We start from the raw sequence: 19206 nt of genomic DNA, 5'->3' as shown, positions 1-19206 counted from the left end.
AGTTGGAATCCGACTCTTTCTCTCTCTCTCTCTCTCTCTCTCTCTCTCTCTGAGGGCCGCACTAGCTTATTTATTTTTAGGAGAAAGGGCCGCAATGAAAGCCTTTGAGGGCCTTTACGAGTATGTACAAACTTGCACATCCATTCATGGCGAGTCGTGTGCACTTCTAAGCACAATAAACAAATAAATCCACACATAAATAAATAATAAAATAAACAAATACGTAAAAAAGGATGATTAAATAAGAAAATAAACAAAATAAAACTGTAGAAACACCGTTTCGCAGATGAATTAATTCGTGAAATAAACAAATTGAAACGATCTTGACGGAAAAACATCCGTAGAAAAATCTGATACATGGATACACAAAAAACGGTGTCATATAAACACAGCTCCAATCTTGTACGTAACTAGTAAGTAAATACACGTGAAAAAACTCAGCACATGCAAGCTCGTGCGCACACACAATCAATACCAAGAACAAACACAGGGACTGTGCTCATTCGCTCACAGAAGAAAATTGTAAGTGTAAATACGATTACATGTACACACAAATAACCGTGTGTGTGCGTGCGTGCGTCCGTACACCTACTTCTTCGGCGTGTCCCGCACAGTCAAGAACCGCATTAGGTTTACGACTACATCAGGTACATTTCAAACAATTAATTATGTGTGTGCGTGATGTGTAATATTTGAATTAACCTAATTGTAATATGCAGAAACGGTACCGTGCGCGTGTATATGAACGATTCACCACGGTCTTGGATCACGTGTTGAACTCGTGATCGACAGCTATTACTCTCCCAATGAGAGCTCAGAGTTCGTAAATGGCCCGATCTATAGGTAATGTTGTGACCTTACACAAACATATACAAACACGATTCCTTGCCCACCAGAGTTAGAGTGCCTGCTCGCAGTGCAGTGACGCTGAATTTTTCAGCCCTGGGCGGGAATCGAACTCGGATTGTTGAATTTGCGGCCAAGCCAAGTCGAGCATTTTGTGTGTATTTACCTAGTTGTATTTTACGGGAAGGGGACCTATGCTCGTAGTGTCCCGTCTTTGTATCTCGCAGTGTCTAGTTTGCTCTTAAATTCGTGTATGTTCACTATGGTCTTGGTCTTTTGGATCACGTGCTCGACTCGTGATCGACAGCTATTTCCCTCCCGGAAGAGAGCTCAGAGCTCGTATATGACCTATCTATGAGCAATGATGTGACCTTACACGCACGCACACACACCCAACTCCCCGCCTACGAGTTGGAGTAACGACTCGCAGCGCAGCGATACTGAAATCATTTCAGCCCTGGGCGGGATTCGAAACCGGACCGCCGTAGTGGCGGCCAGGAACTCTAACCATTCAGTCATCGAGTTGTGTGTGCGTGTTCACATAACTGTAGTAAACAGGAAGTAAATTACACTCACGATGTCCCGTCTCCTAATCTTCAATTATCGTATCTCGTTTTAAATTCATGTATGACTCCAACATGCGTATCTCCCCCAAGCTATTCCACGAGTTTTCGCATTTGTTTGGAAAACTACATTTATTCGTATCTTTCAGACAAGCCTCTCTCCCTCCCTCTCTTTCTCTTTCTCTCTCTTTATGACCTCTTTGTGTCCTCTTAGTGTCCCTCCAACACTGACCACAGCTACTATCAGGTACTCTTTATCTTCGATCTTTTTATGTTAGCATATCTACTGATTTCTCTCTCTTATCCTCTCTGTATGCCTACGTGCTTAAGATGAGGAGCCTACGCCAGGAGGTGCTGAGTAGCTCCGGCCGTAGCGGTCACCTTTGCCCTAAGCACTAAGGAGACTGTTGGGGAAGGTGGCTGTCACTGCTGGGAATTGGAGAGAAATATGGGATTCGAACCCACCCATCACCCAACAGTATAGTTCATCACGGTCTTGAATCATGTGTTGGTCTCATGATCGACAACTGTTACCCTCCAGGATGAGAGCTCCGAACTCGTATGTGGCCCGATCTATGTGTAATGCTGTGACTTTACACACACACACACAACTCTTTGCCCAGCAGAGTGCAACAATGCTGATATTTTCATCTCTGGGCAGGACTCGAACTCGGACCGCTAAATTACCGGTCGAGTACAGTACCACCACACCATCAAGTGTGTCCATACCTATGCACACTCGGATCAAAGGGCAGGGCTTCCATGGGTGATCACCAAATTCTATGCTTCACCAAACTCTGCCAGATGTCACCCCAAATGAGAAATAACTTCCAAGATGGGTGATGGTTAGTTGCACTGGCATGACTATATTTGGGTCATTTCCCTTTAGTGATATAGTGCTAACAAGGAACTGGCCTGGTGGTGGACGATGGACAACAATTGTCCAAGGTGCAACCACCACACAAGAAGACACTGAATACCTTATACTGCTCTTTCCAGATAAGAACATAAGAACATAAGAATGAAGGAGACTGCAAGAGACCATGTGGCCTACACTAGGCAGCTCCGTATCCATCACCACCTGTTATCCCCATCCATAAAGTTGTCATAATACAGGATCTTTTTCCTGGCTTGTAGGCTGAACCAGAGGCTACGGCCAGTTAGAAGCAATGGGCCTCCAGTAAAAGAGAGCTGGGGCAATGGACTGTGTAATGCTATAAGCAGCTATAAGATATGGGGAATGTGGAATAGAGAAGGACTATTGGGATGAAAGCAGAATACAAGCAAACCAGAAACAAATACATGAGAATTAAAACAGGACAAAGAAACTCCAAAAAAGCTATGTTAAGTAATGTCAAGATGAAAGTAAGCTGTTCTATATATTTATATGAAAGCTGGTTGCTTCTTTCTTCCCTATGGAAACTTGAGTTCATATCGCTAAATAAAAATCAAAGTGATTTATAATAGCTATGATGTGAGGACTTAATGGACAGGCACCCCATAGAGTGAACAGGAACATCAGAGAGTACATGGGCACCTGTAGCTGTTGTAATATAATGTAATGCAATATAATGCATAATTCATAACTGTGTATTCACCCATGCACATTCTTCTGCACAGCAAGCCACCATATGCCAATACATTGGTGCCACACATATACATTAATATGTATACCTATGCATATATTCTATCCATATCCAGCCCTATCTTTTCCTGTAACATCTTAACATGTAGATGCTCTATATATGTATCCATGTCCATTATATGTCTTATGTAGATAGGTTACACATGGCAACTCTGTATGCCTGGGTAGAGATGCCTGCAAGCCTATGACCTAAGGTCAGTAAGTTGCTTGTGCTAGTGCTGGTAAAGTCACTGCATGGGTGTTAATCATAAACTTGAGGTACGAGACTGAATAAATGGAAGCTCTGGGTTTGTATTGCACTGCATGTATCATTAAGAACAATTTTCAGTAAGTCAAGAGAAAATATCTTGATATGGTAGGAATAACAAAAGTTCTGGATAGTGAACACCACATTTCTCTTCATGGTGCAGTGTTCTTTTGAATAACAAAAGTATTTTTGATTCCACAAAGTGGACAACAGTTATGTAAATGCATTACTCTCATCAGATATTGAAGCTCTCTGGTTGTGAAATTCATACACTTTACAGTGTGCAAGATTTGTTAGTCTAGTGCTTTAGTTAAAATACAGTTTGTGATGCTAGACTGTAAACACAACAGATAATAGTATGAGGTAAATAGTGTCAGTTTGCCATTTGGTTCCCCATATATAGATTTGTAAATGGCACACTAAGAGATTGATAAGGAATTTTCAAGTTGAAGTCGATTGAATAGTATATGATGAAGCAAAACAGCAGGCCAAAATAATAATAAAAAATTCCCAATCAGTATGGAATGGTACACCAGTACAGGTTATGTTCAACAAAAATGTGTACAAATCATTGGGAACCATGCATATGAGACTGGCCTTTGGGGCTCAGGAGATTTCCAAATGGGTACTCAAAGAATGTAAAGATCAATTGATATCCAAGATCCAAGAACTGATTGTGTATTCAAAAGAAAAAGGAAAAGTGCCTGACAATTGGAAGAAAGCAAAAGTGGTTCCAATATATATATAAAGGCCTGTGTCCTTGACCAGTGTGATAGCAGTTCTACAAGAAAATTTGAAAGATGGACAAAATATATTGAGGAAGTGAGAGTCTAGGCAGATAGCCAATTAAACAAAAACAAAAACAAAAAACAAAAAATAAAAAAATAATAATAATAATAAATAAATAAAGATAAAACAAAATAAAATCAGTTGATACCTATCAACTATCCTACCCTTTATTTACATATACATTTTGGTCTTCCTCTTCTGATCCTTACTCTCATACTTGGTTCTTATACTCTTAATTTATCAGCCTTCTTCCATTTTCTGTAAGCCTGTACCACTTTAGCAGAAACTGTTCACATTTATTCATTATATACATTTTTTTTTTCAATGCTACATCTTTCCTTCCTGTTATGTGTTTCATGAACTATTTTTTCATTAAACTTTACATTCCATTTTCTCAAAGCTCCCATACCATTTCAGCATGATCCTGTTTATATTCATCTCTATAATTACCTTCTTCCCACGATATTCTATTCATTCTTTATGCACCTCACACCAACCTTTGTTTAACTGAAATCTTTCACACCCCACTCACCTCTAGCATTTCTTTGGTGCTCTAGATACTTTTTTCACATCCAAGAATTTGTGTTCCATTCCCCCATCCACTGCCACTTCCACTCCAAAGTAGGTAACGCCTCCAAGACCCAGACAGACGTATCCTGATTCGTCAATACCCAGACTCTCCTGTCTGGCTCAATCACAATTGCATCTGGACATTTTTTAGTTCCATATTCCAATTAATTTCATTGAATTCATATATATACTCCCACCTGACATAAATCAACAGTCCACAATGGTCTACAACTTCCCTGTCTTATTAATGTACCTTAACTAACAAATTATAAGGTTGACGAGTTAAATGAACTTAACTCGTCAATCTTGTCGGCAACTCCCACTTTCATGAAAATGATAAGGTCTTTGAATAAAAGATTAGACCAGAACTATTCTCCTACATTTACAGAGTTCACACTTATAAAATTCTCCACCTAAATGAAATAAAAATCAATCAACTTTTACCTATTAAATGGTAACTTATGTAACAAAAATCATAATTAATACCAATTTACACCCCTGCTTCCTACAACATAACTTTGAAATAGTGTTACACTACTTCCAAGATCAAAGTCAAAACTGACATTTATGAATAGCATCCCTTTTGCCCCTCAGTATTATAATTGGTCACTTAGCCATTGTGGTTTACGAGGTCAAGACACTTATAACATTACATAAGTATTCTTGATCTCCATAACTTAAAAAACTATAGCACAATCCAAGGACTGTTGTGATTAAAGTACTGTATATATATATATATATATATATATATATATATATATATATATATAAAAACAGCTCAAGAGCTTATTGAAGGCTCAAAGTGTCTCAACTGATCAAAAACATCCTTCATCTGAAGTCCTTCCTTCAATAAAAGCCATCATGGAAACTGAGGAATTCAAATTATATTCCATTACCATACTACCCTCCTATGTACAGCACTATGATCACCATCACCATTACCATAACCACCGTCTCCACCTCCACCTCCTTAACCATGGAATCCCAGAAGCACTGTACACCAGAAACGAGGGAGACCTTACCTTGCTTGTCGAGAGTGCATGTGGGTGTGGTGTTGGCTGAAGTGCTCGGGGAAGTTCCAGGTGATGTATTGGAGCCAGACTTTGCTAAAACTGCAGCTGGTTTTTCGGGTCGTGGGGGCTTTGCCTAAAATGAGAGTGTCAACACGATGATATATATCTAATATGAATTAATATTTTGCTTGAAAATATCAAAATATTAGAAGTACAGTATACATACACATAGCAAGGGCTTTTTGCCCCCCCTACATGGGAGGTAGCCAAAGTCAATAGGAATAATTTCACTCCCACCCATTTCATCCCCATTCACCACCCCTCCCTTCCTCCTTATTTTCTTGCCCCCTCTTGGATGATGGGTTATCCCTGCATCTTGCCCATTGCCCTGGCTCAGAAGCAATGCAGCAAAACACAGCACATCCACAGAAAGGCCACTTCATTTAATTGGCGACCCCCCTCTCTATCCCCTCATGCAGAAAAAAGAGAAGACAGGGAGAAATCCCATCGGGCTGGGTCAAAATATCATTCACACATAACCACTTCTCTTAGAAACAATGATGATAAAAAATTGTCAAACAAATGAAGACTTTAAACAAACAAAATTTCCAGCAAGTTGAAAAAAAGGGGGGGGAGGAGGCTTTGCTATTTCATAATCTAACTGCTAACCATTTAACCTCTTTGCTGAATCTAAGTGCAGAATTAAAATTACCTTGATTCCTTGAAAAACAACTGCAGACAACAGAAAGCCATTACACATACACCACAACACCAGGAACCAATAACAGGTAACTGAAACTATTGGTCCTGCAACACAAGACAACAGAGAGAATCATCTCCCCACTGTCTACCTTCAACACCTGTCACCACTTTCACCTCCAGTTGATGGTGCAGTCCCAAGAGACTCACCCGTCTCTAGACTGCTGGCCCCAGGATCTCCATAAACCACAACTCTACTTACTCCACCTTTTCATTTACAAAAAGCCAATACCCAAGGCCTATGAGATCAGGGTCCAGGCAGTACATTCCTCCTTGGCCCAAGAGCTACACAAACATTACAACACTTATCACACTACACTTCTTTTTATTAGTACTTTTTATTAATTACTATAGGCTTAGTTGTATAGACATAGATTTATTGGACATCAAATTCTTCATTTTGAGAAGAATCTTTGCCTGTCTCGAGTCCCCAAAGGGGTCTTGTACAATAGGGTAGTAATGAGCCTACACCAGGCAAAAGCCATCACATTTGCCCTCTGTGCTTTAATGACTATCATAGTGGGTAAAAGTCACTGCTGGGAATTGGAAAGAAGTGCAGGATTCAAACTAACAATTAAGCGAATGTGGGACCAGTATGCTTGTGATGACATCACCAACACACAATAAGCTGGTGACATAGATATGTCCCCCACTAATAGAGGACATAAAAAAAAAACATTATTTCCTTAGAGACATTTATGAGAGGTGCCCAAGGACCGTTGCCAGCTGCTACAGGGCTGTGGGGGGGATGACTAAAACGCGCGTGATTCACCATGGTCTTGGATCACGTGTTGGACTCGTGATCGGCAGCTATTACTCTCTCGAATGAGAGCTCAGAGCTCATATATGAACAATATATGGGTAATGCTATGACCTTACACACACACACACACAACTCCCCGCCCACGAGAGTTGGAGTACCGGATCACTGCAGAGTGATACTGAAACTATTTCAGCCCTGGTCGGGAACTGAACTCGGTCCGTTGGAGTACCGGCTGCGAACGCTACCACTGCACCGTCGAGCCTTGTGTGTGTATGTACATGAGCAAACTAGCCTTAATTACAGTTTTGAGGTTTGGTTAAACCTACCACTGATGGCTGCTGGGTTGTCGAGCCCTTCTCCTGCAAGAGGAGAGGCTGTGACGAAGAATTTTCCTGATGCATGTACGTATATATACATGCACGTATGCATGCACGTGCGTATGTATGTACGTATGTAAGCGTATACAGTATACGAACTGCTTACACGTGGACAGGAATCACGTTAATTAATTTTCTGAGACAGTCTAATGTCCTGGCGTTTGTTGCCTAGCTAGTTTACTAGCGATGTCACATTACATGACGACACTCACTTTGCACATCGACGCTCTACCTAGATAAGCGCGTGAGCAGTCGTTTTCAAAATAACAGGTTCTGCAGAACACAACCGACACAAAATATCGACTCAAGAAGAACGGTGTCTCAATTAATTCTCTTCCTTTTTTTATTTTTCTAGATAAGTTCGCTATTATGGGGACTTTCACCGAGATTAATAAAATAGTCTGGCGGTTGGCTTAACGTCAGTAAAAGGGACACTTGGTAGGTAAGGGGAAGACAGAGCCAATGTACAGAACCACTGCCCCCACGCCTCCTCCTCCACCGCTACCGTACGACTACGAAACATGTCCTGAAAAAAGTCCCAAGCGAACGAGAAACAGGTCGTACACGACACGTCCAAACACGATACGTCACGATACTGCACTGCACTCGAACGCAGTGCCGCTGTGTCGCGCCGACCACGGAAACGTGACGACGACACTAGAAGTCTAATTCCATTAGTCGCGCGGAGCACTCGACGACGACGACGACGACAGCACTCAGTCGTTCGCCGTTGTCGTCATCTGTGTGTGCGGGGAATAAGTGACCTAGTCTGCACCACGGAAGCAGTGCAGTTCGACAGCTGACGTACGCTCGCGCACACGCACGCACGCATGCATACGTGTTTACTCATTCTTGTGTAACATGTGAAGATGATCCTTTTCCCCGTCAGCCAAACCCGTGTGTGTGTGTGTGTGTGTGTGTGTGTGTGTGTGTGTGTGTGTGTGTGTGTGTGTGTGTGTGTGTGTGTGTGTGTGTGTGTGTGTGTGTGTGTACGTGTGTATGCACTTAACTAATTGTTCTTTCGCTAAGTCTGAGGGTAATGCGATATCCCGCGTAGTAAAAACGAATGAAGTGGGGGACGGACTGCAATCCAGGAAGAGGAGGAGAGACAGAAGAAATAATAATGATACAAGTGAGCGAAGAGAGAAAAGACAGCGCGATAGGTTAGAGGGAGAGAAAAGAAAGGGTAAAGGAAAAGAAGAGACAGAAGGAAACTATAGAAAGGAGAGAGAAAAGAGATGGAGAGGGAGGGGAGAGAGAGAGAGAGAGGGATGTGTATGTGTGTGTGTGTGTGTGTGTGTGCGAGAGAGAGAGAGAGAGGAAAGGAGGGTGGAGGGGCGGGAGGAAGGAAAGGAGGGAGTAATAAAGGGAGGGGGGAAAGAGAGAGGGAGGGAAGTAAATTGGAAAGATGTACGGTAAGAAGAGGAGGAGTGTAGGAAGGAAAAGAGGGAGGGATGGAGAGAACAGGAGGAGGAGGAGGGAGGGAGGAAGGGAGGGTGGGAGGCAGAGATGAGTTAAAAAAGAGAGAGAATAATGTGATATAAGGAAGAGAGGAAAGTAATAGAAAGAGAGGAAACTGAGAGAAAAGTAGAAGAATGAGGTGAGAGAGAGAGAGAGAGAGAGAGAGAGAGAGAGAGAGAGAGAGAGAGAGAGCAAGTAGAAAACGATTGATAGGAGAAAAGTAAAGAAGAGAGAGGGGTGGGCAAGGGAGAGAGAGAAAGAGGGAGAAGAGAGAGAGAGAGAGAGAGAGAGAGAGAGAGAGAGAGAGAGAGAGAAAGTAGAAAACGATAGGAGAAAAGTAAAGAAGAGAAAGGGGTGGGCAAGAGGGAGAGAGAGGGGTAAAGAGAGAGAGAGAGAGAGAGAGAGAGAGAGAGAGAGAGAGAGAGAAAGAGAGAGAGAAAGAGAGAGAGAGAGAGAGAGAAATGAAAAGAGAAAAATCAGAGAGGCGTAGTGAGACGACAAGAAAACCCAAATGCGAGTCAGTAACCGTGTGAGGGATCAAACGCAACAAGGATAAGATCCAGGAGGTCCGCAAGCTTAAAGAGATCAGATCACGTATTGCTTACACACTTGGAATTAGAATCCCTTGACTTTCACCAAGTCTTCTTCCATCTATAGATAGCGAGGCATTGGGAGTTCCAATCGTGGAGATGTCCATTTTTGGGGCTAACTCCCTTCGAGCGATACTATCCATCTCTTTGTCTCAGTGACAAGTACAATGCTCTTATGCTATGCTCGTAGGGTCCCGTTACCGCCTTGGTTTTTTTTCTAAATTATTCCACAGATTAATGCATTTGTGAAACATTCCTTCTATTTTTTTTCGTACCATACTAATAGATCTTTTCTGTCAATCTTGCCGCAACTTCCATAACCCCTCTTTCTCTTCTTTCTTCCAGGGTAGGCAATACCAACTTGTTTAATCTTTCCTTCCTTATGTGTGTGTGTGTGTGTGCTTCACCATGGTCTTGGATCACGTGTTGGACTCGTGATTGGCAGCTATTTCCCTCCCGAAAGAGAGCTCAGAGTTCATTATGACCGATCTATGGGTGATGCTTTGACTTTACGCGCACACACACCTCCAAATCCCCGCCCACGATAGTTGGAGTGACGACTCGCAGCGCAGCGATACTGAAATAATTTCGGCCCTGGGCGGGATTCGAACCCGGACCGCCGTAGTGGCGGCCGGGAACTCTACCAACTGCGCTACGAATCATGTATGTGTGTGTGTGTGTGTTTGCACGCGCGTTAAGCGAGTATATGTATGCTAGTATACCTTGCGTATATGTATGCATGTGTGTGTATATACATTTTCTGTACATTTACATACTCGTGCAATGTAGACCACTAGGAAAAAAACAACTAAAGATGCAGAGCGCTTTCGTATATTACATCTTCAGTGCAAAAAGTATGCAGTCTCCCACTCCCCTACCCTACCCTTCCTCTTCCCTCCCATCCCTCGACACCGCCGCCAAGAATCACGGATATGTAATCTAATACTGTGGCTACTGTTTCATATTGTCGTCACTCGAGAAATGATAATATAGTGATGATGGTGACGATGTGCAATTGTGTCGGGAGCCGGATTTCGTTAAACGTCCGCGCGCGCGTGTGCGTGTTTGTCAAATTTCAATATTATATATATATATATATATATACATATATATATATATATATATATATATATACATACATATATATATATATATATATATTATATATATATATATGTATATATATATATATGTGTGTGTGTGTGTGTGTGTGTGTGTGTGTGTGTGTATGCATGAAAAATCACATGGACTCGTGATTCTAAATATGCAGAAAAACCACTGAGGAAAATCATACAATGATGACCGAGCGCTTTTGTTTATCCTCAGGGTGCATGTAAATAGACGAAAGCGCTCGGTCATCATTTAATTACTTTTTCCTGGTGGTTTTCCTGCATATATATATATATATATATATATATATATATATATATATCGGACTATCGGAGACAGATTCCGACTACGAAAACAGTTGTCTTCCTGGCGTTTCAACTTCCCTCCCTCGAAACATCCTCAATGTATCATTCGTTACAACATAATACAATGACAGTGCATAGCATAAGGAAATGTTTCGGTTCATAAAGAGATCGCCTTAGAAAAATAAAAACTAATAATAATACGAAACAGCCAATTGACAGACGCAACGACATTTGGCGTGTTTATTGACACGAGGTTCAAAACTTCCAAATGACATTACCACTTCCACCAAAATCATCATTATTTATATACATATTATTGACAAAATTATAATTTATCTGTGTTTTTCCGCTGTACCCCGTGGAAGATGGAAAATCGGAACTATTTTCACTAAATCAGCAGATGAACAAAAATTCGTATTTTGAAATTCCATTTCCAGAATATATGTGCATTTTATTTCAACTGTTTAACTTGCTCTTTCTTGCTAATTCATGTTCATGAAACCAAATATACAACAAATATGGCAACAAATCAAACAAGAATTGAATAAACAAGAGTACTAATCATGACTTCTAAATATTAAAAATGAATATTTTGTAATTCACTTCACAGTCTACATCAACCTCGTGTTGAAATATCATGAGACAGAGTCAACTGCGGTCAACGTTCCGCTTGTTGGAACTTTTATCAAGTACATGTACTTGATATACTCTAACGGACAAAGATCCCGTCCACATATGACGTTTGTACATGACGTCTATATCGCGAAAGATTATGAGAACCGGTGGTGACTGCAAATATTCACAATTATCAAATGCTACTGTATGCTTGTGACATATACATATGAAACACAGCACTAATAACCACTGATTCAATTAACAGTCCGTGTCTCTCCGATGACGTCATGCATTTAAACCGCCAAAGTTGCACAGTATATATTCGTCGCTTGATGCACTAAGTATGAAAATCGGTGGTGAATTTGGAAAATATTCATCATTATCAAATGCTATCACATTTTTGTAAAAAAAAATGTAAAAACGCAGGGTTAATATATTTATCAAATTTAATGCGTTCCTCTGTCGATGTTACGTATGTTTGCACTATTTTACATTTATCATAAATATCAAAGGTAGCGCTTATTTTTATGATACCTTAGATTTGATTTGATTTATTTCTGTATAAAATCATTTTACAAGCAATTCAAGCCAATAATCAATATGAATTAAGCAATATATGTAAAGAATATAGACTGAGTCACAGATAAGAATATTATAATATACTAGGGGTACATAAAAAAAAGCCCAATAAGGGCCTTATAACCACTAAGGTTCATTGAGGTCCCTCGATGCAAAATTCCCATTGATAAAGACGTGTAAGTGTGGTTTGTCTGCGAATATATAATCAATTGGAGGAATATCTATCATTAGCACATATATATATATATATATATATATTTTTTTTTTTTTTTTTTTTTTTTTTTTTTTACAGGAAATGATAAATAACTATTATTGAGAAAGTATTACCCAAGTATGTTGACAAAACGGCGATTCGCACGTCCATGCATTTCAGATGGGACACCAACTTAGACGAATTTTTGGGATCAGTCTGCACTATTATGTTCCATTTACTGTACATAGTCTGCGAGTCCATTTTAAAATAGGAGTCAATAATTGTATGTTTCTTGTCATTTAAATTTGAGGCAGCAACAATTATTATAATGCTTTTGGGTGAGGGACTCTGGCTGATGTCATTCATTTGATCACTCCGTTCACTTGCCTCCCATATCTTTTTATTTTTTTTTAGTCTATCTTCACTCATTCTTTCTGAAGTCCAAATCATCCCAGTATTTTTTAATCAACCTCATCTGTCTATTTCCACCCTACTATCTGTCTCATCTCCTCATTTCTCATTCTGTTATTCCTTGTAATCCCATACTTCTTAAAAAAAAAAAATCTTCTCACATTTTAACTTCCTATTTATGCCTCTCAAATTCCTAGTCTGCTTCAGACAGTGTTGTTGGAACAGTTACCCCTTTATAAAATCTTCTCTGCAATTATCCCAAGACACCTATTTCTCATGACTTTACATTTCCCCTAAGACATTATTTGCTTTCTTTACTCTTATAATTTACCTCTAAGGGTAGTGGGTCAGGGGTTGGAGATGATTAAAGAAAATGGAGAAAAGTGGGAGGTGAGCCAGCTGTTGTTTGCTGACGACACTGCGCTTGTGGCAGGATCAGAGGAGGGATTGAGGAAGTTAGTGACAGAGTTTGAGGTGTGTGAAAGAAGGAAGTTGAAGATAAATGTGGGCAAAAGTAAAGAGATGAGATGTACAAGGGGAGAGAGTGACAGTAGGCTGGAAGTGAGCATTAAGGGTGAGAAACTGGAGGAAGTGGATAGTTTCAGATACTTGGGTGCAAATGTGACAGGAAAGGGAGGAGTGGGGGTGGAGGTAGAATGTAGATTGAGAGAAGCGAGTAAATGCCTTGGTGGATTAAAAAGTGTGATGAGAAATCGTCATCTGGGAATGGATGCTAAGAGGAGGCTATATGAAGGAGTGATTGTGCCAACAGCAATGTACGGGGCAGAAACATGGAACATGAGAGAGGAAGAGAGAAGGAGTTTGAATGTGTTTGAGATGAAATGTCTGAGAAGTATGATAGGGGTTACTAGGCTAGATAGAGTGAGAAATGAGGAGGTGAGGAGGAGAACAGGGGTGGAAAGGGAACTGGGAGATAGGGTTGATGAAAGAGTATTAGGATGGTTTGGACACATGGAAAGAATGAGTGAAGAAAGATTAGTAAAAGGAGTGTGGAAGGTGGAGGTGGAAGGAGTGAATATGAGGGGACATCCTAGGATGAGATGGATGGATGGGGTGAAAGGGGCTTTACAAAAGAGAGGAATGTCTGTAGAGGAAGGTTGGGAGAGGACAGAAAATAGGGGTGAATGGAGATGGGTTGTGTATAGATGAGGCTGTGATGCATGAGGGGGGGTGGGTGGGGGATGGGGGGTGAGGAAGTATGTATGAGAAAAAAATTGACGCAGCCTGAAGGGATTTCTCCCCGTTTTCTCCTTTTCTGCATGAGGGGACAGAGAGGGGGGTCGCTGAATTTATGAAGCGGCCTTGCTGTGGATGTGCTGTGTCTTGCGACACTGCTTCTGACCCAGGGCAGTGGACAGGATGCAGGTGTGTTAGCGTGGTATAATTGTATAACATATTATCGTACATTGTACTGGTGTGTTGCTTATTTATTTGGGGAATTATATGTTTCCCCCTCTTTATAAAATTGTCATATGTTTTGTTGTTTATCGTTTTATTATTTATTGTAATTATGTGTACATTATGTATATTTGTAACTATATTGGATATCGCAAATGCGATGCGGGTCTTTTTTTTTTACGCCATTTGGAGCTTGGTGTTAGTTGAAAGCCAGCCCTCGTTGTGTACACACGTATTCGTTGTCAGTATCTGAGATTACAGTGTGATTCCCACAAATGACTTTTATTGCCACCCAGTACACAGGGATGACCCGTGATCCAGGAGGTGCCAAGATAGGAGGGAGTGAGGAGGGTGAAGGGGAGTGGAATATATGGGAAATGAAATGGGTGGGAGTGATTTCTATGACTTTTTCTTTTTGGCTACCCCCTATGTAAGGGGGAAAAAGCCTTTGGTATATGTATGTATGTACTATTCCATTCCCTGCTACATGTGACCCTAAATACTTAAAACTTCACTGGGTCCAGCTTCTCTCACTTCAAATTTACCTCAAACTCACTGCCATTCTCCTCCTTTGTACACTTCATCCCCTTACATTTGCTTACATTTGTCTTCTCCTTTTATGCATGGGGGGGGGGACGGAGAGGGGGTGTCGCCGATTTAATGAAGCGGCCTTGCTGTGGATGTGCTGTGCCTTGCGACACTGCCTCTGACCTGTCATCCAGGAGGTGCTAAGATGGGAGGGAGGGTGGAGGGGAGTGGAGTGTATTTAGGGATGGAATGGGTGGGAAGGATTTTATGCCTTTTTCTTTTTGGCTACCTCCCTTCTAAGGGGGAAAAAAGCCTTGGTATATGTATGTACATTTGCTTACATTACTTTCAGCTTTCTCCTTTCACATAGCCTCCTAAACTCTGCCACTAGCTGCCTCTTGACCTGGCCCCAAGTGCAGTGTCATCAGCAAACAACAACTGGCTCTCCTTCCATTTACCTCCATTTTCCAAATCCCCCTCCCATCACTCTCACATTCACCTCCTGTATCACCCCATCCATGTAAATGTTGACCAACCATGATGACATTATGCAACCCTAGTACTGTCCTGTCTTCACCTCAAATCACCCACTCTCCCCATTTCCTACTTCATCACATCTCTATTACTGACATAAAAACTTCTGATTGCCCTTAACAACATAAGCCTTTTCCAAATCCATAAAGGCCCAAAAAATATTCTTAGCTTTTCCTAAAGCTTTCTCACATATCTGCCTTACCACAAAAATTTGATCCACACAACCCCTACCTGTCCTAAATCCACACTGTTCCTCACCAATTACTCCCTCTGTTCCTCTCCTAATCCTCTCAATCAAAACCCTCCCACAAGCTTTCCCAACTACTCAACAAACTGATCCCTCTGAAACTACTACTCACACTTGTCCCCTTTTCCTTTGTAAACCAGGACTATACAAGCACTCCTCCAGACCCCCAGCACTCAACCCTCTTTTAGACAATTATTAAACAACCTCACCAGCCTCACCATCAGTCTCACCATCAGCCTCACCATCAGTCTCACCATCAGCCTCACCATCAACCTCACCATCAGTCTCCCTTTTTTAGACACTGCATGACACCCATCTAGCCCAGGTGCCTTACCTGCTCACATAATTTTAATAACTGCTTTCACCTCATCTCTATTTTTCGCCTCCATTTTCCTCATTCATCACTGTAATTTTCTTAGTGCTTCCCATTGCAAATACCTTTCCCTCCCTATCCTCCTTCACATTTAACCACTCCCTAAAATACCCTGCCCATCTTTCTCTTACTGCTGTCTCTTCTAATGTCATCTCTTTATCAGCTCCTTTTACCTTTTCTTCTCAACTTGATTTGCCTCCTCTTCCTCTCTTAATTTCCTTCAAAAACATCATTCTATTATTTTCAAAATTTTGTCATACTTTTATCCCATTTCACATCTCCTCTCCTTTATCTTATGTTTTATTTCTCTTCTCTTTTCTTTGTACCTCTCATATGATTCTCTCATCCTATTTTGCAACCAATCTGTGAATGCTCATTTCTTCTCTTCTAAACCACCACTCACTACCCTTCCTTCAATTTCCTCCTGACCTCCTTGTTCTACACACCATCTTTGCACACCTTGTGATTCCCTCCTTGAAATACAAGAATACAAGGAACATAAAATCTTGTACTTACCACATCCTCTGAGGTGAGAAGCTGGACAAAATTGTCTGGGAAGACACCAACTCGACCACGGATTTCACCACGCCACCAGCCCTTGTCGTCCAAATCCTTGCACAGCACTGTCACTACATCACCTTCAACCAAGTCTAGTTCATCGTCATGTTCACCAGTGTAACCGAACATGACACGTGCCAACTCTCTAACTGTAATGTAAGTAAGAGCATGCCTTTGAGAGGAGGTTGGCTGTAGATAGGAGATTAATCTTAGGAAGGAGAGTCAACTTTTGCTGGAAGTGAAAACAATGAGTAAATGAAGGAAAAGGTGGATGAATAGGATAAATAAAACCACAGCAACTTACAATCAGGATGTCAAATGTGCAAACAAACATGTGTCTGTGACCATCTGTCTGTCTCTCTTTCTCTGTGTACATACACACTTGTGTGTATGTGTGTGTGTATGTGTGTGTGTTTATGTAATCCACCACCATGGTCTTGGATCAAGTGTCTATGTGTCCGTAATTCACCAAGGTCTTGGATAACATGTTGGACTCATGACTGACAGCTATTACCCTCCTAGATGAGAGCTCAGAGCTCATATATAGCACAACCTACATGTATTGCTGTGACTTTACACACATGCCCAACTCCTTACCCAACAGAGGGGTTCCAGCTTGCAGTGTTGTGATGTATTTCAGCCCTGAGTAGGGAAATGAACTCGGACCACTGAGTTTGTAGGTGAGCATGGTACCACTACACCAACAAGCTGGTGTATTGGTGTTGCTCTCCAGTTATCATAACCTAGCTTCAAATTCATGTATTTTCCATGTTAGGTATCTCCTCAGTCTCAAGATACCATGTTTATATTCAAATTCATATACTGTTCCAGTACATCCTTACCTTTTCCCAAAAACTTTTCACATATCCTGCTTATTCCAAAATTTGATCCATGTATCCTCTACTTATCCTAAACCCAGACTATTCTTCTCCAATTACTCCCACTGTTTCCTTCCCAATCTTCACAACACACTCCCATGTGCCTTTCCAATTACACTCAACAGAATGATCCTTCTAAAATGACTACATTTATATTAGCCCCCTTTTCTTTGTAAAGCAGAACTACACAAGCACTACTCGAATCCTCTAGCACATTTTCCTCCCTTAGGTACTCATTAAACAACTTTTACTGGCCAATCTACTATAACAGTTCCTCTGTTAGATAATCCACATTACACCCATCCAACCCAGGTGCCTTACCAGTTTTCATCACTTTCAATGTTCTTGGTGTCTTATATTTTCCTATAGCTACAATGTTACGAGTATAACATGATATTACCACTGGCAAATCAAATGCAACAACAACCCCTTATGAAATCTGTTAGACCACAAAAAATATTAATCAATAATGCTAACATTAACCACTTCGGTACGATGACGCCTATGTAGCTGTCATGAGGTGTTAGTGGGTACACGAAGATGCTGGTATCAGTGTATTTTTTGTAGCTGTACATGAGTTACCCCCGGATTCTGCAAACTGATTTGATCATGTTTTCTGTGTTTATTATTCCTCATAGTAAAAGAGAACAAGTAATACAGCAGTGACTTTATATTTTATAATGCAAGTAGTGTGATGCATTGTACATATGGCAGCTGATGCTGTGCGCATGAATTTGACTCGTACACAAGTGGTTAAGAGGGAGTTAATAATATGTGACTCATGAGGGGTACCTACCAGGTTTTGGTGGTAACATTGGGGGTGGAACTTGTGGTGCTTGGGTATCCTCTGCTGTCTCAGACTGTAACAAGAAAGATAATGATTTATGTCAACAAATTCCTTACACCAAAAACAACTATAAAATATACTGGGTACCGTTTATTATGATCTCAAGTGAAATAACTAAAGTCTTAGTGACAAACACAACAATCTCATAATTCCAAACATTTTCCTCTACATACAACCTCATCCTTCTTGCTTCTCTCCTATATCATTCTCCTGCTTGTTTCCCCTTTCTTGTTTTTATCCCATCTGCTTTCCCTCCCTTCTCTTCACTTCCTCAACTCTCTTCATATTTACCAACCCACATACACTCTCTCTCACTCACTCATACTCCCACTCTCATTCTTTTTCTGAAAAGAGAGAGAGAAAAAAACATAAATACATCAGTATACCTTGGGTGGGTTGTCTTTAACACAGATCCTGATTTTATCTGCATTATTAAGTTTAGTCTTGACAAGTTTGGAGTTGGGAAGGTGTGAAGTCATACCACTGCCACTACCACCACCACCAAGTAGAGGAGTCAAGTCACGTGAGGAACGGAGCTCCTTGTTACTGGTGTCCTTATTGGAAGCTGTGGGAAGAAACGGAATACAACAAAACTATTAGTCCACCTGTGAGAAATTGAATTTCATTTGGGGGGAGAAATACCTTCAAGGTATTGTTTGAAAATGTAATGGCAGAAGCATTTAAGAAGTGGCCCCATTGACTACATAGAGGGGGAAAGGAGTTTAGGTATACCTGGAATTACCCCACAACTGGAAAATGGTCATTCAATTAACTGCTCCCTTGAGCTTTGTCGAGATGTTTGAAAAGAATGCTAATTTGATGTAAAGATGCATAATGTCACCATAGCTGTTCAATTTGAAAATGGGTGCAGTAATGAAAGAAATAAATGCAAATTATGAATAGGAGAGTGAAGTTTGACATACTTGGTTATGAATGGATGATAAATAATTTTGTGTAAGCAAATGCTACTGTATTGTTAGTAGTCA

At 40.8% G+C, this 19206-nt stretch overlaps 1 protein-coding gene across 9 annotated transcripts in view; it reads right to left on the bottom strand.

The window, feature by feature from the left end:
• Positions 1 to 19206, bottom strand: part of LOC143017732 (E3 ubiquitin-protein ligase SH3RF1-like) — a 211235-nt gene that overhangs the window by 24379 nt on the left and 167650 nt on the right. For all 9 annotated transcript variants that reach the window (XM_076172526.1, XM_076172528.1, XM_076172532.1 and 6 more), the window contains 4 exons: positions 18607 to 18785; positions 18170 to 18233; positions 16454 to 16644; positions 5683 to 5806 (listed from right to left, as the gene is read on the bottom strand). In XM_076172526.1, coding sequence (XP_076028641.1) covers positions 5683 to 5806; positions 16454 to 16644; positions 18170 to 18233; positions 18607 to 18785 — 558 coding nt within the window. The remainder of the gene's footprint in view (positions 1 to 5682; positions 5807 to 16453; positions 16645 to 18169; positions 18234 to 18606; positions 18786 to 19206) is intronic.

The sequence above is a fragment of the Oratosquilla oratoria genome, chromosome 33 (assembly GCF_046742065.1).
Source record: "Oratosquilla oratoria isolate Oo_2021 chromosome 33, ASM4674206v1, whole genome shotgun sequence".
Classification (NCBI taxonomy): Eukaryota; Metazoa; Arthropoda; class Malacostraca; order Stomatopoda; family Squillidae; genus Oratosquilla; species Oratosquilla oratoria.
This window is presented reverse-complemented; position numbering and strand designations above follow the sequence as displayed.